The sequence below is a fragment of the Pongo pygmaeus genome, chromosome 20, assembly GCF_028885625.2.
Source record: "Pongo pygmaeus isolate AG05252 chromosome 20, NHGRI_mPonPyg2-v2.0_pri, whole genome shotgun sequence".
In the NCBI taxonomy this organism is placed as follows: domain Eukaryota; kingdom Metazoa; phylum Chordata; class Mammalia; order Primates; family Hominidae; genus Pongo; species Pongo pygmaeus.
The window spans coordinates 11644398-11671031 of NC_072393.2; the positions used below are offsets into that span (position 1 = coordinate 11644398).

At 51.7% G+C, this 26634-nt stretch overlaps 1 protein-coding gene across 9 annotated transcripts; it reads right to left on the reverse strand.

Annotated features, from left to right (window-relative positions):
- Window positions 1–436: 436 nt before the first annotated feature.
- On the reverse strand, window positions 437–25349 carry RGL3 (ral guanine nucleotide dissociation stimulator like 3). Of its 9 annotated transcripts, none has more exons than XM_054463999.2 (19): window positions 25281–25349; window positions 24706–24819; window positions 22888–23111; window positions 22666–22719; window positions 21991–22202; window positions 13488–13630; window positions 13185–13400; window positions 12095–12198; window positions 11919–12003; window positions 9028–9084; window positions 8833–8919; window positions 8593–8625; window positions 8387–8508; window positions 6599–6694; window positions 6437–6505; window positions 6252–6366; window positions 3820–3972; window positions 3619–3733; window positions 439–917 (listed from the first exon to the last, which is right to left on the reverse strand). In XM_054463999.2, the coding sequence occupies exons 1-19, from the start codon at window positions 25311–25313 to the stop codon at window positions 799–801; spliced, it is 2151 nt and encodes a 716-aa protein (XP_054319974.1). In that variant the 5' UTR covers window positions 25314–25349; the 3' UTR covers window positions 439–798. The 9 variants fall into 9 exon arrangements, with proteins under 9 accessions (XP_054319971.1, XP_054319972.1, XP_054319973.1 ...); XM_054464000.2 differs by having other exon boundaries at window positions 440–917; window positions 6252–6348; XM_054463996.2 differs by having other exon boundaries at window positions 437–917; window positions 3820–4027; window positions 6252–6348; ... (1 more) ...; window positions 13185–13630; window positions 25281–25329.
- Window positions 25350–26634: the final 1285 nt, after the last annotated feature.

Sequence of the window (26634 nt, forward strand, 5' to 3'; positions counted from 1 at the left end):
TGTTTTTGAGATAGGGTCTTGCTCTGTCACCCAGGCTGGAGTGCAGTGGTGCGATCTCCACTCACTGCAACCTCCACCTTCCAGGTTCAAGCAATTCTCCTGCCTCAGCCTCCCCAGTAGCTGGGATTACAGGCACATGACACCACGCCCAGCTAATTTTTTGTACTTTTAGAAGATGGAGTTTTGCCATGTTGGCCAGGCTGGTCTCGAACTCCTGACCTCAGGTGATCTGCCCGCCTTGGCCTCCCAAAGCGCTGGGATTACAGGTGTGAGTCACCATACCCAGCCAAATTTTTGTATTTTTTGTAGAGACAGGATCTTGTTATGTTGCCCAGGCTGGTCTTGGCTCTTAGGTTTTTCTCTCTCTCTGTGTTTGTGTGTGTGTGCGGTAGTTGTATTCCTTTATCTTGATAAAGCGTGAACGTGGCACACAGGAACAAAATAAACAAGACTGACACCTGTTTCATAACTCTGGTCACTATTTTCATCCGCATCTGTCACTTCTGATGCGTCTCCAACATTTATAAGATTTCTCTGGGGAAGGATTTGACATACCCAGGCCCCACCCCTTTCTACATTTATGGGATTGAGCTCTCCACCACCATGGGCTGATGTCTTTGGAATATGGATCTAGTACCAACAGGGTCAGAAAAAGAGATGGGGTCCAATGGGCTACAGTTGGGTGGTGGTCCTGGGATACACAGCACAGTGGCCTCTACTGGGGGATGGCAGTTTTCCAGGAGAGGAGTTGCAAGCTTGCTCATGGGACTTGTGTCTTGTGGAGAGGACAGAGCTGCCTCAGGTTGGGGAGACAGACAGAGTGTTCCGGGTCCCCTCTTTCCGCCGCAGCATGAAGTCTCTGGGGGCGACTGGACTCATGGCATAGAAGACGTTGGCATTGTCAGGAATCAGGAGCTCTGGTCAGGAGTGGAGATGGTGGTAATAGGCCCTCACAACCTTGTGTCACCCCCACAGAGGACCCGGGAGCCTCCTGCCACTCACCCTCGAACCTGAACAGCCATGGGTCCCTCTGCAGCTACTGCCAAGCCAAGCTCATTCTGCTGTCACTGGGAACCTGGACAACTTCTCACTTGAAAACTTGCACCACCTCATGCCTTCCCTTATCACAAGCCTGGGCAACCTCCTAATATTCTCCCCCTCACCATAGAGACAAGGCAACCTGCAGTAAAAGTTTGAGCAAACTGGCTGGGCGCGATGCCTCACGCCTGTAATCCCAGCACTTTGGGAGGCCGAGGTGGGTGGATCACTTGAGGTCAGGAATTCGAGACCAGTATGGCCAACATGGTGAAACCCCGTCTCTACTAAAAATACCAAAAAAATGAGCTAGGCGTGGTGGCACATGCCTGTAATGCCAGCTACTCGGAAGGCTGAGGCAGGAGAATCTCTTGAACCCAGGAGGTGGATGTTGCGGTGAGCCGAGATCCTGCCATTGCACTCCAGCCTGGGCAACAGCACGAGACTCCATCTCAAAAAAAAAAAAACCCCGACAAAGTGCAGTAAAAGTCTGGGCAAACTTAGACCACCCTAGACCACCCCCCGCCAAACAACTTCCTGCTCACCCCACCCCTCCCTCACAACCACTCCCAGCCAATCTCATGCTGCTGTCACCAGGAAATTGAACAGCTTCCCACTTCCAGCCGGCAGGAGCTTGTGGCCTCACACTCAACACCTGAACAACCACAAGCATCCTTTCCTAATATCCAGCCAACCTCATGCCATGCACTTCAGCGTGAATACTCTCAATCCCTTGCTTCTCCCTGTCAGACAGGACAACCTCATGCTTCCCTGCTATCCATTTGTCTCTCTCCCATCCCAAGTTCAGATAACTTCAGGGTCCCAGTGGTAAACAAACTTACTTCCTCACAAATCTAAGCCCAGATGCCCTTTAGTCTCCCACCCCATCAGGTTGAGCCTGAACAACCTCGTGATGCTACAAACTTAAGATCAGACAAACTTCTACACTCCCTTCTCTCACTCGACCCTAGACAGTCTTTTTTTTCTTTTTTTTTTTTTTTTGAGACGGAGTCTCACTCTCTCGTCAGGCTGGAGTGCAGTGGCGCAATCTCGGCTCACTGAAACCTTCACCTCCCGGGTTCAAGTGATTCTCCTGCCTCAGCCTCCTGAGTAGCTGGGACTATAGGCACCTGCCACCACGCCTGGCTAATGTTTTGTATTTTTAGTAGAGATGGGGTTTCACCATGTTGGCCAGGATGGTCTCGATCTCTTGACCTCGTGATCCACCCACCTCGGCCTCCCAAAGTGGTGTGATTACAGGTGTGAGCCACAGCGCCCGGCCTTTTTTTTTTTTTTTTAATGGAGACAGGGTCTTGCTCTGTCGCCGAGGCTGGAGTGCAGTGGTGTGATCTCAGCTCACTGCAGCCTCCACCTCCTAGGCTCAAGTGATCCTCCCACCTCAGCCTCCCCAGTAGTTGGAGTTGGGAATACAGGCACATGCCACCATGCTCAGCTAATCTCTCTCTCTCTCTCTCTCTCTCTCTATATATATATATATATATAATTTTTTTTTTTTTTTTGAGATAGAATCTTGCTCTGTTGCCAGGCTGGAGTGCAGTGGTGAGATCTCAGCTCACTGCAACCTCCACGTCCTGGGTTCAAGCGATTCTTCTGCCTCAGCCTCCCGAGTAGCTGAGATTACAGGCACGTGCTACCATGCCTAGCTAATTTTTTTTGTATTTTTAGTAGAGATGGGGCTTCACCATGTTGGCCAGGCTGGTCTCGAACTTCTGACCTCAAGTGATCCACCCGCTTTGGCCTCCCAAAGTGCTGGGATTACAGGCGTGAGCCACCACACCCAGCCAATTTCTCTATTTTTTGTATAGATAGGGTCTCGTCATGTTGCCCAGGATGGTCTCAAACTCCTGAGCTCAGACAATCCACCCACCTTGGCCTCCCAAAGTGCTGGGATTACAGTTGTGAGCTACCATGCCCAGCCCATCCTACAAATTGAAGGTCAGACCACTTTCTACACTTCTACACTCCCTTCTGTCACTTGTCTGTGGACAATCTTTTTTTTTTAGACAGAGTCTCACTCTGTTGCCCAGGCTGAAGTGCAGTGGTATGATCTCGGCTCACTGCAACTTCCGCCTCCCAGATTCAAGCAATTATTCTCCTGCCTCAGCCTCCCGAGTAGCTGGGACTACAGGAGTGTGCCACCACACCCGACTAATTTTTATATGTTTCGTAGAGACGGGGTTTCACCATGTTGGCCAGCCTAGTCTCAAACTCCTGACCTCAAGTGATCCACCCAGCTTGACCTCCCAAAGTGCTGGGATGACAGACATGAGCCACCATGCCTGGCCGGACCCTGGACAATCTTATTGTCTTTTAAATTCTAGGAAGATGACCTTTGGTGCCTCTCTCTCACACTGAGCCAAGACAACCTCATGACCCTACATCGTTGGGTTACAGATATTTTATGTCCTCTTAACCCCACTCTGATTATCTTACCCCACTCTCTGCCTGAACCACCTCACAGCCCTGTGAACCCAGGTAACCTTGGGCTCCATCCTTGAGCCTGGTCAGTCTGCTCCCCTCCCCGCTGCCCCCCAGCCTGAGCTCCAACCCATCCCTGCTCACCCCTGTCCCCAGGAAGGACTTGAAAGAGCTGATAGTCACGGGCCCAGGGCTGGGGCACATTGTGCTTCCGCAAGGCTCGCTGGACCACGCTGGGGGCTTTGTCCTGACTGGTCAGCTGGAAGAGAGGGGTGGGAGGTGAGGTGAGGGCCCCAGCCCCAAGGGCAGGGCAGCCCCCAGCAGACCCCCAGCCCAGCCCCTCACCAAGATGCTTCGATACAGGTTCCCGTGATCATTGTTGATGCTGATGCGGATGACGCGGGCCTCTGAGCTCTGCTGCGCCTGGAGTGGGATTCGAGGGCTGCCCAGAGGCAAAGCGAAGGGCTGGGGGCTGGGCAGGTCCGGGCTCAGGGGCAGCTGCAGGCAGTAAGGGGTGGATGCTACAGCTTGGCCCATCTGCAGATGCTGAGGGCTAGAAAAGCACAAACACTCCAGCCCCCACTCGTGTATTCAATAGCCCCACATTTAAAATCTCAAGAAAACATTGGCTGGGCGCAGTGGCTCATGCCTGTAATCTCAGCATTTTGGGAGGCCGAGGTGGGCGGATCACCTGAGGTCGGAAGTTCAAGACCAGCCTGGCCAACATGGTGAAACTCTGTCTCTACTAAAAATACAAAAATTAGCAGGGCCTGGTGGCACATGCATGTAATCCCAGCTACTTGGGAGGCTGAGACAGGAGACTCACTTGAACTCGAGAGGCAGAGGTTGCAGTGAGCCAAGATCATGCCACTGCACTCCAGCCTGCGTGACAGAGCAAGACTCCATCTCAAAAATAAATAAATAAATAAATAGAAATAAATAATAAAATAAAATCTCAAGAAAACATACTACTTCCCCCTACACATGCAGAGCCTGGGACATGCAACTAGGGTACATTCACAAGCCTGCATATACACCACCCTACCATATACAGACTTTGGTTACCTGTTATAGAAACAGAGATGAACAGTGTCCATATACACACAACCCATGCTCATACACAAGAAAGCCTGTGTACATACATATGCTGACAGTGGTTGTACACCCACAACCCATGCCAATGAACAACCCCACACATGAAGTTGTGAATATTCAGGCCCACATTTCCTCTTCTGGTCGCAGATTCTTTTCTTTTTTCTTTTTTTTTTTTGAGACAGAGTCTTGCTCTGTCACCCAGGCTGGAGTGCAGTGGTGCCATCTCAGCTCACTGCAACCTCTGCCTCCCAGGTTCAAGCAATTCTCATGCCTCACCCTCCCAAGTAGCTGGGATTACAGGCCTGGGCCACTATGCCCAGCTAATGTTTTTATTTTTAGTAGAGACGGGGTTTCACCACATTGGCTAGGCTGGTCTCAAATTCCTGGCCTCAAGTGATCCACCGGCCTCGGCCTCCCAAAGTGCTGGGATTACAGGCATGAGCTACCATGCCCAGCCTTCATTTCCTTCATTTACTTTTCTTTTCTTTTCTTTTCTTTTTTTTTTTTTCTTTTAGAGGGAGCCTCGCTCTGTCACCAGGCTGGAGTGCAGTGGCACCATCTCAGCTCACTGCAACCTCCATCTCCCGGGTTCAGGTGATTCTCCTGCCTCAGCCTCCCAAGTAGCTGGGACTACAGATGTGCGCCACCATAACCAGCTAATTTTTGTATTTTCAGTAGAGACAGATTTTGACCATGTTGGCCAGGATGGTCTCGATCTCTTGACCTCGTGATCCGCCCACCTCAGCCTCCCAAAGTGCTGGGATTACAGGCGTGAGCCAACGCGCCCAGTCTCTTTTTCTTTATAAACAGGACCTCGCTCTGTCATGCAGGCTAGAGTGCCGTGGCATGATCGTAGCTCACTGCAGCCTCAAACTTCTGGGCTCAAGCGATCCTTCCACCTCAGCCTGCTGAGTAGCTGGGACTACACCCAGCTATTTTTTTTTTGACTTTTAATAGAGATAGGGTCTCACTATGTTGCCCAGGCTGGTCTTGAACTCCTGGCCTCAAGCAATCCTCCCACTTTGGCGTCCCAAAGTGCCGGGATCACAGGCAATAGCCACCGTGTCTGGCATGGTATGCAGATTCTTAGGGACATACATGTCCTCAAAAAAGTGTAGGCTGGGTGTGGTGGCTCACGCCTGTAATCCCAGCACTTTGGAAGGCCGAGGTGAGTGCACTGTTTGAGCTCAGGAGTTTGAAACCCACCTGGGAAACATGGTGAGACCTCATCTCTACTAAACAAAAAAAAATAGCAGGGCGTGGTGGTGCACACCTGTGGTCCTAGCTATGTGGGAGGCTGAGGTGGAAGGATCGCTTGAGCCTGGGGAAGGGGTGGAAGTTGCAGTGAGCTGAGATTGCACCACTGCACTTCAGCCTGGGTGACAGAGAGAGAAGACCCTGTTTCAAATAAAAGAGGGTGTGATGTGATTGCACCCTAGATGACCCATGGGCAAGCAGTTACACAGGTCCAGATCTGAGCATGAGTCAGATTTATGAGTGATCAAACAGGGCCGTGCAGATGCACGCAATCCCCTGGATGGATACCCCGGGTGCTCAGTGTGCCTCCTGTATACACTCCTGGCCCCACAATCCTGTGTGTACACATGTGCATGCACACACACGCGCACACAACAGAGCCTGGGTGCCCGCAGGCCTGCATGCACACACAAGCCCTCTGGTACCTTGGTGCTGGGGCCCTGGGGCCCTGGAGAGGCCGGGGGACTGCCAGCAGGAGCATCTCTGCTTCTAGGACTTGAGGGGGGTGACCCTGGGGACACACTGGGGGAGATGCAGAGGCTGAGGTGGGGTGGCTGTGCTGACTCCTGATCCCATTATCCCCAGTCCCATCACCAAGCAGAATGCTCACCTGGAGGTGGGGGATGAGGGGTCCCCGGGACTCCCACTAGGCGATGAGCTTTTCTCTCGGGAAAGCTTCCTAAGGATGGGGACAGGGGATGAGGCTAAGGCAGGAGCAGCCCTTGCTGATATCTGCCCACATCACCCCCCCTACACACACCCCGACACTCACGCACTGAGACACTTGGTGAGGCTGATCCGCCGTCGGATGCGTGGGGAGCTGGGGCAGGAGGCAGCTGGTGGCTCAATGACCCGGGAGAGCCGGTAGCTGAGGGGTCAATATGTGGATGAGTTGGTGGGGGCAGGAAATACAGGGGATGGAGAGATAAGAGTTGGAATCAGTTGGCAGGTGGGTTTGGGGTGTAAAGGGGAGCAGCCACAGGTGGCACCCCACATGTCAGGGTCAGAGCGGTAAATGAGGATCATTGAGCATCAAGCTCTTATCAGAGATGGGACAGGATGGCTGGTCAGGAGGTCACAAAGAGATTCACAGGGTGGCACTAAGGAATCAAATTGCGTCAGGATTAAAGTCAGTGTCAGGACCGGGTGCAGTGGCTCAGGCCTGTAATCCTAGCACTTTGGGAGGCCGAGGCGAGAGGATTGCTTCGGGTCAAGAGTTCGAAACCAGCCTGGCCAATATAGTGAAACTCGGTCTCTACTAAAAATACAAAAAAATTAGCCAGGTGTGGTAGCTTGCGCCTGTAATCGCGGCTACTCGGGAGGCTGAGGCAGGAGAATTGCTTGAACCTGGGAGGCGGAGGCTACAGTGAGCTCACTCCACTGCACTCCAGCCTGGGCAACAGAGCCAGACTCTGTCTCAAAAATAAATAAATAAATAAATAAATAAATAAATAAAATAAAGTCAGGGTCAGACGAGGGTCAGGTCACCACTGGGGTCAATGGTTAGGGTCACAATTATATAGAAAGAAAGGACACAGTTGTTATAGTCAAGTTGGACAGTCAAATAAACATAAAAGTTGGAGTCGGTTACTCAGAACTGAGGGTCAAGGGCTGGGGTCAGAGAGTCAGATGAGGGGTCATGAATAAGGTCATGGATCAGATAGGACCAAAGATGGGGAAGTCAGCAGATGGGACAGTTGAATTGAATGGCCAACTGAATGCTAAAGTTGAGGTCAGAAAATCAGATGGGGTCAAAATTGAGGTCAGAGGTCAATTGTGACTTTTTTTTTTTTTTTTGAGACAGGGTCTCTCACTCTGTCACCTAGACTGGAACTGCAGTGGCGTAATTTTGGCTCACTCCAACCTCCGCCTCCCAGGCTCCAGCGATCCTCCCACCTCAGCCTCCCAAGTAGTTGGGACCAATGGCACTCAACACCACGTTCAGCTAATTTTTTTTTTTTTTTGAGATGGAGTCTCGCTCTGTTGCCCAGGCTGGAGTGCAGTGGCATGATCTCGGCTCACTGCAAGCTCTGCCTCCCGGGTTCATGCCATTCTCCTGCCTCAGCCTCCCAAGTAGCTGGGACTACAGGTGCCCGCCACCACGCCTGGCTAATTTTTTTTTGTATTTTTAGTAGAGACGGGGTTTCACTCTGTTAGCCACGCTGGTCTCAAACTCCTTACCTCAAGTGATCCGTCCACCTCGGCCTCCCAAAGTGCTGGGATTACAGGCATGAACCACCGCGCCCAGCCACGTTCAGCTAATTTTTGTATTTTTTTGTAGAGATGGGGTTTCGCCATGTTGCCCAGGCTGGTCTCGAAATCCTGGGCTCAAGTGATCCACCCACCTTGGCCTCCCAAGTGCTGGGATTACATGTGTGAACCACCAGGCCCAGTCTATTTGATTCGACTGGAGATACTGCAAGGTCACATGTTGTAGTGGGAGATCAGGGCTCAAGAGGGGGTCTTGGGAGGAGCTGGAGATGTGTATGGAGTGGGTGGAATCCCGTTCGTGACCCAGGATCAGCTGGGGTGGGGCCAGGACAGGCTACAGGGTGGTCACCTCTCCTCCTCGGTGAGCTGGCGCTGGGCATGCAAGGCAGCCAGGATGGGCGGGTGGGGGCTCAGGGTGTAGCTCTGACAGCGCCTCTGCAGCTGCTGGATGCGGGCCAGGATCTCCCACTCCTGGGGGATGAGCCTCTGAGACCCTACCCCTGCCCCACCCCAACCCTCAGGCACCACCCCCACACCACTGTAGCCTCCACTCACCTTCCTCCTCTTCTCAAAGTTAATGAGATCCCCCTGGGGGCAAAGTTTGTCTGAATTGCAGCACCCAGGGTCAAGGGTCAAGGGTCAAGGTCAGGGGCTGGGACGTCAGGAGCCCCACTGTAATAAGGGAGTGTGGGGCGGTGTCAGGAGTACAGGTAGGATCAAGGGTGGATATTGGGAGGCCCATTGTGCTGGGGGCAAGTGGAGCTGGGGTCAGGGGTCAAGGGTCAGGGGTCAGACCTCCAACATATCCGGCAGGGCTGTGTCCAGCATAACCAGGTCCGTGAGGAAGGTGCCAAGGTAGGGGACAGGGCCTGGGGGTGGTTTCTGCAGACCCCAAAGCTCCAGTCACTCAGGGCCATTACTGACCCTATCACCCTCCACACCCCTCCCTGAAGGTCCCACTTGTCCCCCTCCCAAACTGTAATCACTCACTGAGGGCAGGCTGCCTGGGGTGTTGTCCTTTTCTTGGGATCCCTCAGTGGCCTCCTCCTGGGGGAAGAGAAAAACCGATCAGTCCTGGGGTCTCCTTGGACAATTCCTCAGGGACGATGCCTGCAGACCCATTGTATATACCCTTCGTGCTTTGAGTAATCAAAAGCCAGTGGTAGGCCAGGTGCGATGGCTCACGCCTGTAATCCCAGCACTTTGGGAGGCCAAAGCGAGCAGATCATGTGAGGTCAGGAGTTCCAGACCACCCTGGCCAATATGGTGAAACCCTGTGTCTACTAAAAATACAAAAATTAGGCCGGGCATGGTGGCTCACGCCTGTAATCCCAGCACTTTGGGAGGCCGAGGCGGGTGGATCACGAGGTCAGGGGTTCGAGACCAGTCTGACCAACATGGTAAAACCCCGTCTCTACTAAAAATACAAAAAAATTAGCTGGGTGTGGTGGCGGGCGCCTGTAATCCCAGCTACTCAGGAGGCTGAGGCAGGAGAATTGCTTGAACCCAGGAGGCGGAGGTTGCAGTGAGCCGAGATCGCGCCACTGTACTCCAGCCTGGGCAACAGAGCAAGACTCCGTCTCAAAAAAAAAAACAAAACAAAAATTAGCCGGGTATGGTGGCTCACACCTGTACTCCCAGCTACTTGGGAGGCTGAGGCAGAAGGATAGCTTGAACCTGGGAAGCAGAGGCTGCAGTGAGCTGAGATCGCGCCACTGCACTCCAGCCTGGGCGACAGAGCGACACTCCCTCTCAAAAAAAAATTTTTTTTTTTTTTTTTGAGATGGAGTCTCGCTGTCTCCCAGGCTGGAGTGCAGTGGCGCGATCTCGGCTCACTGCAGGCTCCGCCCCCCGGGGTTCACGCCATTCTCCTGCCTCAGCCTCCTGAGTAGCTGGGACTACAGGCGCCCACCACCTCGCCCGGCTAATTTTTTGTATTTTTAGTAGAGACGGGGTTTCACTGTGTTAGCCAGGATGGTCTCGATCTCCTGACCTTGTGATCCGTCCGCCTCGACCTCCCAAAGTGCTGGGATTACAGGCATGAGCCACCGTGCCCGGCCAAAAAAAATTTTTTTTTAAAAAGGTGGGACGTGGTGGCTCACGCCTGTAATCCCAGCACTTTGGGAGGCCGAGGCTGGCGGATCACATGAGATAAGGAGTTTGAGACCAGCCTGGCTAACAGAGTGAAACCCTGTTTCTACTAAAAATATAAAAAACTAGCTGGGCATGGTGGCGTGTTTCTGTAATCACAGCTACTTAGGAGGCAGAGGCAGGAGAATCCCTTGAACCTGGGAGGTGGATGTTGCAGTGAGCCAAGATCGCACCATTGCACTCCAGCTTGGGCAACAAGACCAAAACTCCATCTCAAAAAAAAAAAAAAAAAAGAAGCCAGTGGTTAAGGCCCACTCTAGAAGCCAGACCACCTTGGGTGGGGGTAAGGAGGAGATAAACAGCAGGGAGCAGGCCCCATGAGAGGTGGGGCTTGTGGGGGTGGTGGCCCCCAGGGCTGGCCTTAACAAGGAGAGAATCCTTGTCCGCAGCTGGATGGCACAGGCCTGCCAGGGATCTCCTGGGTATCCTGAATTTGCTGTTGTTTATTTACTTTTTATTTTATTTTATTTATAGTGAGATGGAGTCTCACTTTGTCACTCAGGCTGGAGTGCAGTGGCCTGATCTTGGCTCACTGAAGGCTTGACTGCTCAAGTTCAAGCGGTGTCCCTCCTCAGCCTCCTGAGTAGCTGGGACTACAGATGTGCACCACAAACGCCCAGCTAATTTTTGTATTTTTTGCAGAGATGGGGTTTTGCTATGTTGCCCAGGTTGGTCTTGAACTCCTGGGCTCAAGTGATCCTCTCACCTTGGCCTCCCAAAGTGCTGGGATTATAGGCGTAAGCCACCGAGCCCAGCTCACATGCTGTTCTAGGTGCTGGGCAGGAAAACAGGGTTTCACTCTGTTAGCCAGGAACAAAAAAGACAAAATTTGGCTGGGAGTGATGGCTCATGCCTGTAATCCCAGCACTTTGAGAAGCCAAGGCGGGTGGATCACCCCAGGTCAGGGATTCGAGACCAGCCTAGCCAACACGGCAAAACCCTGTCTCTACCAAATACAAAAATTAGCCAAGCGTCGTGGTGGGTGCCTGTAATCCCAGCTACTTGGGAGGCTGAGGCAGAGAGAATTGCTTGATCCTGGGAGGTGGAGGTTGCAGTGAGCCAAGATCGTGCCACTGCATTCCAGTCTGGGTGACAGAGTGAAACTCTGTCTCAATACAAACAAACAAAGAAACAAAAAAATAAACCACGAGGACAACAACAACAAAAAACCAGACGTGTGGTTTTGGGGATGATGGAGGCTGGGAAGGCCTCTCAGAGGCAGGGACATTTGATCAGAGACCAGAAGGAGGTGAGTGAGCAAGTTGCGTGCAAACCTTGAGGGGTGGAGAATGTTCCAGGCCCAGGGATCTATTCTAGATTCACTCTAAAAACCAGTGCCTGATTGCAATGAGAATCTAAATCTTGCCTATAAATAAGCCAGACTTTTGACACACATTTTTTAGTTTTGCTTATCAAGGTAAAGTCCTCAGAACATTTTTTTTTTTGTTCCCACCCTGTGCTATAACTCTGGCCTTAAGTAACCTTTTCTTTGTGACTTCTTGTGTTTTGCTGAGTGAATAAATAGGGCAGTCACTGACTGTCAACTATAACGCAGGAAGTAGAGGAAAGAAAAACGTGCAACCCGCCAGGGACAAGGGGTAAGGTCATTGCTGAGCGGTAGGGAAGGACAGAGTGTCCTGACTACAGCAGGGCGATTACCCCTGCCTGGCCCCAAGTGCCTCCCCCAACTTCCCGGGCCTAAAATCCCCGGGGTCTGCATCCATCTCTACCTGGAAAAGAATCTCTCTGCTGCTGAAGTGGTTGTTCTCATCGGAGAAAATCTGCGAAAGTTTCCTGAAAGTAGATAGCGGTTCCCTGCGAGGACAAGAGAAGGGTGGTCAGGGGTCAGTGGCTTGGGAGGGTCAGACCTGGGATGGGGTGGGGAAGAGGTCCCGCCCCAGCTCACCGGCTCACGGCCCCCCAGCTGCGCTTGAGCCGGTAGATGGGGTTAGATTGCAGGGCGGACAGGATGGCGCGCAAGGAGGAGAAGTTCCGCAGTTCTCGGCAGCACTGCCAGGCGGTGGGGACGCAGGTCAGACCCAGGCATTGTCCACCTTTCATCCTGAAACTCCTTCATCTTTTTTTTTTTATTTTAATTTTTTAAATTTTTTATTTTTTTTAGAAGAGGTAGGGTCTGTGGCCCAGGCTGGAGTGCAGTGGCTCGATCATAGCTCACTTGCTGCCTGGAGCTCCTGGGCTTAAGCGATCCACATGCCTCAGCCTCCTGCCTCAGTAGATGGGACTACAGGCGCGCGCCATCATGCATGGCTTCTTCTTCTTCTTCTTCTTCTTCTTCTTCTTCTTATTTAGACGGAGTCTCGCTTTATCCCCCAGGCTGGAATGCCGTGGCCCGATCTCGGGTCACTGCAACCTCTGCCTCCCGGGTTCAAGCGATTATCCTGCCTCAGCCTCCCAAGTAGCTGGGATTACAGGGGCACACCACCACACTCGGCTAATTTTTTTTGTAAGTCTAATTTTTAATTTTTTTAATTTTTTTTTTTTTAGAAACATTGGTCTCACTATGTTGCCTAGGTTGGTCTCAAACTCTAGGGCTCAAGCGATCCTCCCTCTCCCCAAAGTGTTGGGATTACAGGCGTGAGTCACTGCGCCCGGCCCGATCCCGTGACTTGTGACCTGGGTCTTGTCTCACATCCGACAAGCTACCAAGACTCCCACTCATTCCCTAGGAGTCCTTTTCTCCCTCCTCCCTCGGGCTCCAGCCCCTCCTCAGCTGCCCCTCCAGCCCCTACCTCCGATCTTGACTTTTCCGGTCCGGGCTCCCTACTTCTCCCAGCTCCCTTCGGACCTAGTCGTGCCCGCAGCCTCTCTGCAGGACCCAGACCCTCCTCCCTGAACCCAAGTCTCACCCTAGGTATCAACTTTCCACCCCGTTCCCTCCCTCGCCTAGACTCGCCCCTATCTCTCTCCGGAGCCCTCATTTTTTCCCCTTGCCCCAGGGCCCGCCCCTGCATCCCCTCCCGGCGCCCCCAACACACCTGGGCGATGCGGATCCACTTCTCCAGCCGCTGCGCCCTCTGCGGGGCGGCCAAGCCCGGTGCTCCGAGCACGGAACCCAGCACACAGCCGGTCACTGTGTTGAACTGGGCCACGGTGGCGCGCACAGTGGGGGAGGCGCCTGCAGCCCCCGGCCGGTCCCTCTGCGACCACACGGAGCCCAGGCACTCGTAGGGCCTCACCTTGGAGAAGAGCTCCTGGGCCAGGGGAGGGGCGTGGGATTGGTGCTTAGCAGAACCTGTCCCCTCACTGTGGCTCATCCCGACCCAGTCTGGGATCCTCACCAAGTCCAAGAGGGTCAGCTGCTCGGCCACCTCGTCCACGCTGAAGTCCAGGAGCTGGGGACCTCGAGGCATGAGCCCTTCCTCTTCCTCAGCGCAGGCCTCTGAAGAGTCTGGGTCAGAAGTTTGGGCAACCCTGGGAGGTCCTGATCATTAGAAAGGGTTACAAACTCTCAAGTTTGAATCCAAGACTGGCTGTGTGACCTTGGGTGAGTCCCTGTCCCTCTCTGAGGCTCACTTTCCTCATTTCTGAAACAGAGAGCTCTCTTAATTTTTTTTTTTTTTTTTTTGAGACAGTCTTACTCTGTTGCCCAAGCTGGAGTGCAATGGTGCAATCTCAGCTGACCGCAACCTCCGCCTCCTGGGTTCAAGTGATTCTCCTGCCTCAGCCTTCTGAGTAGCTGGGATTACAGGCATGTGCCACCATGCCCGGCTAATTTTTGTATTTTTAATAGAGACAGGCTTTCACCATGTTGGCCAGGCTGTTCTCAAACTCCTGACCTCAAGTGATCTGCCCGTCTCGGCCTCCCAAAGTGCTGGGATTACAGGTGTGAGCCACCGCACCTGGCCCTGAATGTTTTTATGGATGTAACAGCAACAGTAATGTTCACTAAGCAGCTAGTGTGGATTTATTCAGTAACTCACCACACCAGTCCAGTGAGGGAGATACTATTATTTATCCACCTTTTACAGTTAAGGAAAGGGAGGCAAAGAACAATTTGTCACACCTTTGGTGAATGGCAGGGCAGGGATTTGAAGCCAGGTACTCAAAGGCCAGAGAAGAAAATAGAGCTTTATGATTTTGAACATGTATTAGGATAAGATTAATCTGACCCCTTTTTTTGGGAAGAGGTGATATGACTTCCTGGTTCAGGGAAGGCTATTGTCAGAAAGTCTCAAACTCAGATGCAAACTTGTCCACTAGCTTGCTGTGTAGAGCATGTATTTTAACCTCTCTGTGCCTTTTTTTTTTTTTTAAGACAGAGTCTGACTCTGTCGCCCAGGCTGGAGTGCAATGGCATGATCTTGGCTCACTTCAACCTCTGCCTCCGGGTTTCAACCAATTCTCCTGCCTCAGTCTCCCAAGTAGCTGGGATTACAGGCACGAGCCACCACGCCCAGCTAACTTTTGTATTTTTGTAGAGACAGGGTTTCACCATGTTGGCCAAGCTGATCTTGAACTACTGACCTCAAGTGATCTGCCTGCCTCGGCTTCCCAAAGTGCTGGGATTGCAGGGGTAAGCTGTGCCTTCTTTTTGAAACAGGCTCTCACTTGGTCACCCAGGCTGGAGTACAGTGGTGTGATCACAGTTTACTGCAGCCTTAACCTTTTGGGCTCCAGTGATCCTCCTGCCTCAGCCTCCTGAGCTGCTGGGACTATAGGCACACACCACCATGCCCAGCTAATTTTTTATTTTTTGTAGAGACAGGGTCTCATTATGTTGCCAGGCTGGTCTCAAACACCTGGGCTCAAGCGATCCTCCCTCTTGGCTTCCCAAAGTTTTGGGATTGCAGGTGTGAGCCAGTGCTCCTGGCTGTGGATTTCATTTTTGTTTTTGTTTAAGATCATGTATACCAGACTGCTATAAAGTGCTGAACAAATATGAATAATTTTACTTTAGTGGATTTTGATGGTGGCATCCCCTAGGGGAAACTTTGGAAGTTGGGATCTCGAATTGTGCCCTCCAGCCTCCAAATGTATCTCCAGACATTTGTGTCTTTGAAAAACCTGTTTGTGGCTGGTCCCAAGGTAGTGACTTATCTCAATTGTTCACAGTTACTGATCGAACTCCTTGTTCTACTCTTTCCCCCCTTCTCACTACTGCACTTGACTTGTCTTTAAGAAAGGAAGAAGGGGCCTGGCACAGTGGCTCACGCCTGTAATCCCAGCACTTTGGGAGGCCGAGGCAGGCGAATCACTTGAGGTCAAGAGTTCGAGACCAGCCGGGCCAACATGGCGAAACCCTGTCTCTACTAAAAATACAAAAATCAGCTGAGCATGGTGGCAAGTGCCTGTAATCCCAGATGCTCGGGAGGCTAAGGCTAGAGAATCACTTCAACCTAGAAGGTGGAGGTTGCAGTGAGCCAGGACCACGCCACCACACTCCAGCCTGGGTGACACAGACTTTGTCTCAAAAAAATAAGAAAAGAAAAGAAGGCCGGGGGCAGTGGCTCACGCCTGTAATCCCAGCACTTTGGGAGGCTGAGGCAGGTGGATCACGAGGTCAGGAGATCGAGACCATCCTGGCTAACATGGTGAAACCCCGTCTCTACTAAAAAATAGAAAAAATTAGCCAGGTGTGGTGGCGGGCACCTGTAGTCCCAGCTACCCAGGAGGCTGAGGCAGGAGAATGGCATGAACCGGGAAGGTGGAGCTTGCAGTGAGCCGAGATCACGTCACTGCACTCCAGCCTGGGCGACAGAGCAAGACTCCATCTCAAAAAACAAAACAAAACGAACAAACAAACAAACAAAAACAAAAAGAAAAGAAAAGAAAAACATGTTTGCAATAATCTGCACCTAGAACCTGACTATTTTGTTCATAAACACAAATTTTTTTGGCTCCAAGAATGCAAGGACCATGAAAGTCTGGGCTTTGTTTTGTTTGCAAATTGCAAATGTTGTTCACAAGTTTGGAAAATGATGTCCCCAGCACCTATGTTGCTGTCTTTTCCTCACCAGTGCCCTCCCCTGCATTAGTTGGTGCTTGTTGCTGTCAGTACAACAGCACTGTGACACTCTACTGTGACGCTAGGACAGGCAAAGACACGGGACAACCTCATCATGTGTCCTAGTGGGGCATAGCCAAGCATTACCCATTGAAAACATGGTTTATTGCTGTGTAAATTACTCTCACTTTCCTTCTCCTTTGTACTAGTTATGGCATCATACTATTATTTTATTTTATTTATTTTGTGATGGAGTCTTGCTCTGTCGCCCAGGCTGGAGTGCAGTGGCTCGATCTCGGCTCACTGCAACCTCTGCCTCCAGGGTTCAAGCGATTCTCCTGCCTCAGCCTCCTGAGTAACTGGGACTACAGGAGGTGCCACTATGCCCAGCTAATTTATATATATATATATAATTTTTTTTTTTTTTTTTAGTAAAGATGGGGTTTCACCATGTTGGCTGGACTGGTCTCGAACTCCTGACCTCAGGTGATCCTCCTGCCTTGGCTTCCCAACGTGCTGGAATTACAGGCATGATCCATAGCACCCTGCCCCAATACTATTATTTTAAAATAATCTTTGTAAATCTGTGTAATTACCTCTTTCATCTTGAATTAGGACAGGTGGCATTGCAAAATATTAGTTTTTAGAAGTGGGTACTGGGCGGGCACACCTATAATCCCAGCACTTTTGGAGATTGAGGTAGGAGGATTGCTTGAGACCAGGAGTTTGAGACCAGCCTGGGCGGCGTAGTGAGACCCCATCTCTACAAAAAAAAAATGTTTTTAAAGTTGCGCCTCCTGACGCACACCTGCCATCCCAGCTACTCAAGAGGCTTAGGAGGGAGGATCTCTTGAGCCCAGGAGGTCAAGGCTGCAGTGAGCTGTGATCATGCCATAACACTCCAGCCTGGGTGACAGAACAAGAAACTGTCTCTCCTTCCCCCACCAAAAAAAACTGGGCACTGGAAAAAAAAATGTCCTACATCTAATCAAACCTTTAAATATTACAGCAATTATGGGGATAGAGAAACATGCTGCATGAAACCATGAGGAAGCATGCTACATGAAACCATGAGGTAAGTCCAAAAGAATGTGAGACATACCTCGGGAAAAATGACCCATTTTTTTTTGCCCTCTAATGGCTTCAAACAAGAGGCAAGGGGGATCTGTTACAGAATAAAAGAGACTTAAGAACAAACAACCGGTAGGGCGTGGTGACTCATGTCTGTAATCCTGACATTTTGGAGGCCGAGGTGGGCAGATCACTAGAGGTTAGGAGTTCAAGACCAGCCTGGCCAACATGGCGAAACCCCCTCACTACTAAAAATACAAAAATTAGCTGGGCTTGGTGGTGGGCACCTGCAAACTCAGCTACTCAGGAGGCTGAGCCAGGAGAATCGCTTGAACCCAGGAGGCGGAGGTTGCAGTGAGCCAAGATCACGCCACTACCCTCCAGCCTGGACGACAGAGTGAGACTCCATCTCAAAAAAAAAAGAGAGAAGCAAACAACCAAATACCTTGAGTAGATCTTTGGATTTCAATTTGAAGAAACAACTATTCCTCCTTCCCCCAGTTCTATCGCCTGGAGTGCAGGGGCATGCTCACAGCTCATGGCAGCCTTGATTTCCCGGAGTCAAGAGATCCTCCCACCTCAGCATCCTAAGCAGCTGTGACTATAGGCATGTGCCACAACACCTGGCCAGAAACAACTGTCAAAAGAAAATTTAGGGCTGGGTGCCATGGTGGGCACCTGTGGTCCCAGCTACTCAGGAGGCTGAGGTGGGAGGGTCAGGAGTTCAAGCCCAGCCTAGGCAAAATAGGAAAACCCAGTGTCCAAAAAAAGGTTCAGGTGCAAGCAGGGGATTTGAATATTTGAATATAGACTGGGTATTTTTTCTGTTTTTGAGGCAGGGTCTCGCTCTGTCACCTAGGCTGGAGTACAGTGGCATAATCATGGCTCACTGTAGCCTTGACCCTCCCAGGCTAAAATGATCCTCTTGCCTCAGCCTCCCAAGCAGCTGGGACTATAGGCAGTCACCACCACGCCCAGCTAATTATTTGTAGATGTGAAGTTTCAACAAGTTGCCCAGGTTAGTCTCAATCTCCTGGGCTCAAGCCATCCACCTGCCTTGGCCTCCCAAAATGCTGGGATTGCCAGCAGGAGCCTCTGCATCTGGCCTGGACTGGCTTTTTTTATATTAAATATTTCTGATTTTTTTAAAATTATGAACATGAAGATTATTAAAAAATAAAAATAAAAGGGCCAGGCGCCATGGCTCACACCTGTAATACCAACACTTTGGGAGGCCAAGGTGGGCGGATCACCTGAGGTCAGGAGTTTGAGACCAGCCTGACAAACATGGAGAAACCCCCCTCTCTACTAAAAATAGAAAATTAGCCAGGCGTGGTGGTGCGCGCCTGTAATCCCAGCTACTCAGGAGGCTGAGGCAGGAGAATCACTTGAACCCAGGAGTCAGAGGTTGAGGTGAGCTGAGATCCTGCCATTGCACTCCAGCCTGGGCAACAAGAGCGAAACTCCGTCTCAAAAAAAAAAAAAAAGCAAGCCTGTTGTCAGACATGTGTACCCAAAACATTTATGTATGAACGGACATAAGCCTGGGATTTGTTTTAAAACCATCCTGAAAATATTTTTTTGTGAAATTGATCATCGTTGATGATAGGTGATGGATGTCTGAATGTTCTTCATACTATTCTCTCTACTTTTGTATATGTCTGAAATTTTCCATAGCAAAAAGTGAACCCAAAATAAAGTTGTTAAAATAAAATAGATGAGCATGGTGATCATCTACTTTCTTCTAAACTACATGGTGCAAGTGTAGTCTTAGCTACTCAGGAGGCTGAGGTAGGAGGCTCACTTGAGCCCAGGAGTTCGAGTCCAGCCTGGGCAACAGAGAAAGACCCTGTATCTAAAAATAAAATTCATAGTCGGGTGCGGTGGCTCACGCCTGTAATCCCAGCACTTTGGGAGACCAAGGCAAGCAGTTCACGAGGCCGGGAGATCAAGACCATCCTGGCTAGCACGGTGAAACCCTGTCTCTACTAAAACTACAAAAAATTAGCCAGGCGTGGTGGCAGGCGCCTGTAGTCCCAGCTACTCAGGAGGCTAAGGCAGGAGAATCACTTGATCCCAGGAGGCGGAGGTTGCAGTAAGCCAAGATCGCACCATTGCACTCCAGCCTAGGCGACAGAGCGAGACTCTGTCTCAAAATAAAATAAAAATAAAAATAAATAAAATAAAATGAAATAAAGTGTGTCCCAGGGCCTAGCACATAGAAGGTCTTAAACAAATGTTAATTTTCTCCTCTGACCTCAAAGAAACTAGGGCAGCACTTTCCATAGAATTCTCTGCAATGGTGGGAAAATTATCTATCTGCTATGTCCAGTGTGGTGGCTGAGCACTCAAAATGTGGGTAGCGGGATTGAAGACCTGAATTTTTGCCTTTGCTTGACTGGATTTTGGAAAAAAAAAAAAAAAAAAAAAAGCGGGCCAGGCAACGTAGCTCACGCCTGTAATCCCAGCACTTTGGGAGACTGAGGTGGGTGGATCACCTGAGGTCAGGAGTTTGAGACCAGACTGACCAACATAGTGAAATGCTGTCTCTAATAAAAATACAAAATTAGCTGAGTGTGGTGGCAGGTGCCTATAATCCCAGCTACTTGGGAGGCTGAGGCAGGAGAATCTCTTGAACCCGGGAGGAGGAGGTTGCAGTGTGCCGAGATGGCGCCACTGCACTCCAGCCTGGGCGACAGAGCAAGACCCCATCTCAAAAAAAAAAAAAAAAAAAAAAGGCAGGGTCAGGCACAGTGGCTCACACTTACAATCCCAGCACTCTGAGAGGTTGATGCCGGAGGATTGCTTAAGCCCAGGAGTTCGAGACCAGCCTGGGCAACGTGGCAAGACCCCATCTCTAAAAAGAAAATACTTGAATTTTATTTAATTTTAATTAATTAATTTATTATTATTATTATTATTATTTTGTTTTTTGTGTTTTTTTTAGTCAGAATCTCGCTCTGTCACCCAGGCTGGAGTGCAGTGGCTTGATCTCGGCTCACTGCAAGCTCCGCCTCCTGGGTTCACGCCATTCTCCTGCCTCAGCCTCCCGAGTAGCTGGGACTACAGGCGCTCGCCACCACACCTGGCTAATTTTTTTTTGTATTTTTAGTAGAGACAGGGTTTCACCGTGTTAGCCAGGATGGTCTCGATCTCCTAACCTTGGAGCCGCCCGCCTTGGCCTCCCAAAGTGCTGGGATTACAGGCGTGAGCCACCGTGCCCGGCCAATTTTAATTAATTTAAATAGCGACAGGGGCTAGTGGCTACCACATTGGACTATGGAGCTCTGATGACTTGGAATCAGCTGTAGAAATCATATATATATATATATATATATATATATATATGTATATGTATACATTTATATATATCTAAATAACTGAGACTTTGTCACCAGGGATAGAGAAGTGGCTGCTACTTTGTAAATTGGACAGGAATGTGGCCACTATAATCTGGAGATTAAGCGATGGGGATTAGGGATAGAGATGCTTTTGTGATGAGGATCAGATCAAATACAGATGGGTGAAAGATGATACTTCCTAAGCAGGATGCAATTATTCAGCAAACTAATCTGTGTTGTTCCTGCCCCTGGGGACAGAGCTGGGAGCAAGAACAATAGGTCCTCCTCTCATGCACTCACAGTCTATGAGATGAGCAAAAGCCAATAATCAAGTAAGGAGGCTACGCATGCACGATGGCTTATGGCTGTAATCCCAGCATTTTGAGAGGCCAAGGCAGGCAGATCACTTGAGTTCAGGAGTTTGAGACCAGCCTGGGCAACATGGCTCAACCTCACCTTTACAAAAATATTAGCCGGGCGTGGTGACACGCGCCTGTGGTCCCAGCTACTCAGGAGGCTGAGACAGGAGAATGGCTTGAGCCCAGGAGGTGGAGGTTGCAGTGAGCCGAGATTGTGCCACTGCACTCCAGCCTGGGTAACAGTGCGAGACTCTGTCTAAAAAAAAAAAAAAAAAAAAAAAAAATTAAAAAAGAAATTCAAAAATAAGAAAAATTTTACAGGCTGGGTATAGTGGCTCGCACCTGTAATGCCAGCACTTTGGGAGACCCAGGTGGGAGGATCACCTGAGCCCAGGATGTTGAGCCTGCAGTGAGCTATGATGGAGACACTGCACTCCAGCCTGAGCAACAGGGCAAGACCCTGACTCAAAAAAAAAAAAAGAAAGAAAGAAAGAAAATAAAGACAAGTATCAAGGCAATGGTTTGTAGCTAGAAACACAGAGCATCCTGACCCAATGGCACCAAGGAGGGAAAAGTATTAGACACATGCTAATATTTCAGACAAATAATTTGTTTTTTTTTTAGATGGAGTTTCGCTCTGGTTGCCCAGGCTGGAGTGCAATGGAACGATCTCGACTCACCGCAACCTCTGCCTCCCGGGTTCAAGCGATTCTCCTGCCTCAGCCTCCCGAGTAGCTGGGATTATAGGCACGCGCCACCACACCTGGCTAATTTTGTATTTTTAGTAGGGATGGGGTTTCTCCATGTTTGTCAGGCTGGTCTCAAACTCCAGACCTCAGGTGATACACCAGCCTCAGCCTCCCAAACTGCTGGGATACAGGTGTGAGCCACCACGCCTGGCTGACAAAGAATTATTATCCCCATTGTAAAGATGAAGAAATTGAGACTTAGAGTTAAAAAATCTTGCTTAAGTTTTGCAGCTCTGAGAGGGGAGAGAAAGCCCGTGTGGGAAGAAGCAGACAGGAAAGGCCTTCTCAGAACATGACTGGATCTGAAAACCCCTCACCTGTCCACACCTGAGGCAGCTCCTCTTCCTGCTCTCGCTCAGCCTCCTCCAAAAACTCTTCCAGAAGCTTCTCTGCTTTTCGAGCCTCAGCACCCCCTGGGGCTGCCCAGCCCAGAAAGGTTCGGACACTGCCCAGGTCCGAGTGGGCAGGGGGGTCTCGGAAATCCTGAGGGTGGTCCTGCAGCCAGGAGCCCAGCACTGACACCACAGCCCTGGCCAGAGAGGCAGGGTCTCAGAGCTGGGTCCAGAGTGGGGGACCTAGAATATGACTCCTGGTACCTTTTTTTTTTTTGAGACAGAGTCTTACTGTGTCACCAAGGCTGCAGTGCAATGGCCTGATCTTGACTCACTGCAACCTCAGCCTCCCAAGTAGCTGGGACTACAGGCATGCGCCACCACGCCTGGCTAATTTTTCTTTTTTTCTCTTTTTTTGTATTTTTAGTAGAGATAGGGTTTTGCCATGTTGGCCAGGATGGTCTCTAACTCCTGACCTCCAGTGATCCACCTGCCTCTGCCTCCCAAAGTATTGGGATTACAGGCATGAGCCACTGCAGCCGGCCTGACTCCCAGTCTTTTATTATCCAACCTGCAATTTTCAAGACCCCAGGCCAACTGCTAACCTTTGACCTCCGGGATTTCCCTCCCCGCACTCCCCTATCTGGATGAAGGACCCACCTCAGGTTCTTGTTGAAGCTCAGATCTTGTACCGCCGTCTTCTTGATCTCTAGCCTGGGAAGAGGCCCCCCAGCAGGTGAAGAAGGGGGAACCTAGAGGGGGCTTAGCAAGAGGGCTCTGGGTCTGGGAGGTGTTTCCAGGTTCCACACCTGAGGAGGTGGAGGGGGGTGCCCAATTGGGGTTCTAGGGTGGGTAATATGGAGGTTCTGGTTCGCTACTGACCCGGGAGGTGGGGGCGGCGGCGTTGGTGGCAGCAGAAAGCCCAGCAGGCGGGCAGTGGGTACAAAGGTCCGGTAGGTGGCCAGGAAGGCGGGCACAAAGCTGGGGTCCTGCTCACGGTCTCCAGACACCAACTCTCCCACCAGCCGCTCCAGGCGCGCCGCCCTCAGCACCCGCACCTTGCTGGTTCGATAGTGGAGGAAGGTATTGACGATGGGGCTGGGGGCCTGCGGGAGGGGAGAGGCAGCCGTGAGAGAGCAGGAGCGGTCCTCGCAGCACCCCTTCTCTAATCACATTCATCACTAGCACCACTCTTTTTTTTCTTTTTCCTTTTTTTTTTTTTTTTTTTTTTGAGACAGAGTCTCACTCTCTTGCCCAGGCTGGAGTGCAGTGGCACGATCTTGGGTCACTTCAACTTCTGCCTCCTGGGTTCAAGCAATCCTCCTTCCTCAGCCTCCAAGTAACTGAAACTACAGGCACACACCACCAAGTCCAGCTAATTTTTGTATTTTTGTAGAGATGGGGTTTCACCATATTGGCCGGACTGGTCTCGAACTCCTGACCTCAAGTGATCTGCCCATCTTGGCCTCCAAAGTCTCCCAAAGGGCTAGGATTACAGGTGTGAACCACTGTGCCCAGCCCCTAGCACCACTATCTTTTTTTTTTTGAGACAGAATCTCACTCTGTCACCTAGGCTGGAGTTCAGTGGTGTGATCTTGGCTCACTGCAACCTCCGCCTCCTGGGTTCAAGCAATTCTCTGCCTCAGCCTCCCAAGTATCTGGGATTACAGCCACCCGCCACCACGCCCAGCTAGTTTTTTCATATTTTTAGTAGAGACGGTGTTTCACTGTCTTGGCCTGGTTGGTCTTGAACTCCTGACTTGATGATCCACTCGCCTTGGCCTTCCAAAGTGCTGGGATTACAGGCGTGAGCCACCTCGCCCCACCTGTGGCACCATTCTTTCATGTGATTCCTCTGACTCCCGGCTTCTTGGAGTTATTGTTTTGGTTTGTTTTTTTTAGAAACAGGTCTTGTTTTGTTGCCCAGGCTGGGGTGCAGTGGCACAATCATAGCTCACTGCAGCCTCCAAGTCCTAGACTCAAGCGGTCCCTGCCCCAGCCTCCTGAGTAGCTGGGACCACTGCTGGGCATCACCACACACAGCTAATTTTTTAATTTTTATTTTTATATAGAGAGAATCTTGCTGTGTTGTCCAGGCTGGTCTCGAATTCCTGGCCTCCTGCCTTGGTCTCTCAAAGCGCAGGGATTATAGGTGTGTGCCCCACTCCCTGCCCGCTTGAAGTTATTATTCCTCCCCATCCACAAATAGCTCCTGCAACTTGCCCTGGAAACCCTCCATCTCCCATGCCCTGTCCCCTACTCCCTCCCCCGTCCCCCCCCCACCCCCCAACACACACTCTTGTCCACCCCGGGCTTCCCTCAGCCCTCCTGTCGCGCTTCACTGGCTGCCCCACCCGCCCTCACCTAGCTACTTCTAAACCAACCCCATTCCACCTTCCAGCCCCGGCCCTCTAAACCTGCCTTTCCCAACTCTGCCGTCCAGTTCTGTCCTTACCAAGTTGTCCCCAGGCTCCTCTCGGGAACTGCGCAGGCATCACCTGGCCCCACCCCATTCCTTGGATCTCCCCCCACTTACCTGGCCGCCCACAGGCCCCTTTCTACCTGGTCGCCTCACCTGGTCGCCTCTGAGCCCCTCCCTTCCTTCCGCCCACCGCACCTGGCGGCCTGTGCTCGGCTGTCCAGCTCCGCCCTCACCTGGTCGCTTCCGGCCCCGCGCCACCCACCAAACCCCCTCCTCACCTGGCTGCCCCCGGGGCCCTGCGCCGGGCTCCAGCGCTGACTGCTCTGCCGCCGCAGGGAGACACTGTACACCGCGCCGTCCTCGGTCTCTTCACCCCAGTCCTGCAGCGGTGCCTGGACGCACAGGCGGACTCAGGGCACCAGCGGCGCACAGGTCCTGGGGCCTCAGCCTCCTTGGCGGCTCGGACTCGGGCCGAGTCCTCCCGCTGCATCCCCACGCCCCTTCCCGGCCAGAAGCTGCGAGACTCGGGCTGAGGTCCCAGGCTAGTCCCCTCCTCGCTGCGGGTCCCCTCCTCCCAGGTCCTGAGGACATGTGGTGGCATTTGGGGATGTCCCAGGGCCCACTCTAATAGAACCTGTCTCTAGCCCTTTCTGCCGACTGCGCTCAGAGACTCGCGCCCCCATCCCTAAGAGGAACCAGTCGCTTCATTGGGTCAAGGGCCGCGAGTACCCAGGAGGGGACTCCAGGGCAAGTTCAGATTGGGAGCAGATAGCGTCCGACGGGCGGGCGCTTGGAGTTTCTGGACCTGCGGGTCACCAGGGATGCCGGGTCCGGGGATCCCTTGTCCCCTTACCAGGGCCAGCTCTTTGCCTGCTGTGCGCTCCATGGCCGGCGCCCGTCCCTCTCAGTGGCGCCGCTGAGTGAGGCAAAAGGGCCGGCGGGTGGCGGGTGGCGGGCGGCGGGCAGTGGTCAGGCGCTGAGGCCAGAGGGGCGGAGCGGCCGAGCTGCTGGGGCGGGGCGGGGCAGGGCAGGCCGGACCCAGCCTCTGGGTGTCTCCAGCAGGACCCAGAGCCAGCCCAGGAGAGGTCCTGGCTCTTCCGCTGGGTGCCTATCAATCTGTCCCCAGAAGAAAGGACACATCTGCCCCCAAGGGGTCTTTTTTGTATCCCCAGATGTGGGGGAGCTCCTGTGTGGGGGCATGTGTGTGTCCCCAAACCAGAGTCCTCTGTCCTCCAGTGGAAGGGGCTAGCTTGATCAAGTGTGGGGGCATCTTCCACTTTTTATTATTATTGCTATTATTTTGAGATGGAGTCTCGTTCTGTCACCCATGCTGGAGTACAATGGCTTGATCTTAACTCACTGCAACCTCCGCCTCCCAGATTCAAAGGATTCTCGTGCCTCAGCCTCCCAAGTAGCTAGGATTACACGCGTCGCCACCATGCTCGGCTAATTTTTGCATTTTTTGGAGAGACGGGGTTTTGCCATGCTTGCCAGGCTGGTCTCAAACTCCTGGCCTCAAGAGATTCGCCCACCGCAGCCTCCCAAAATGCTGAGATTACAGGCATGAACTACGGCGCCCAGCCTTATTATTTTTTAGAGACAGGGTCTCACTCCTGTTGCTGAGGCTGCAGTGCAGTGGCTTGATCTTGGCTCACTGCAATCTCCGCCTCCTGGGTTCAATCCATTCTCCTGCCTCAGTCTCCCAAGGAGCTGGGACTACAGGCATATGCCACCATGCTCAGCTTTTTTTTTTTTTTTTTTTTTTTTTTTTTTTGGTAAAAACTGGTTTTCACCATGTTGCCCAGGCTAGTCTGGAGCCCCTGGGTTCAAGTGACACACCCAGCTCAGCCTCCCAAAGTGCTGGGAATATAGGTATGAATGAGCCACTGCACCCCGCCCTTATTTTATTTATTGAGACAGAGTCTGGCTCTGTGGCCCAGGCTGGAGTGCAGTAGCACGATCATAGCTCATTGCAGCCTGGAGCTCCTGGACTCAACTGATCCTCCCAACTCAGCCTCCCAAAATACTGGGATTACAGGCGTAAAACCACTACATCGGGCCATCTCCCATTTTTAAGCTCCATCTGCGTCACTAGCTGATGGGAGTCATCATGACCCAGGTTGGAGGAGGCAGTCTGTGGCCCTGGGTTTTCAGGGACAGCCGTCTCTTGGGTGGTGCAGGGTCAAAAACAGATGAATACCCAGGGG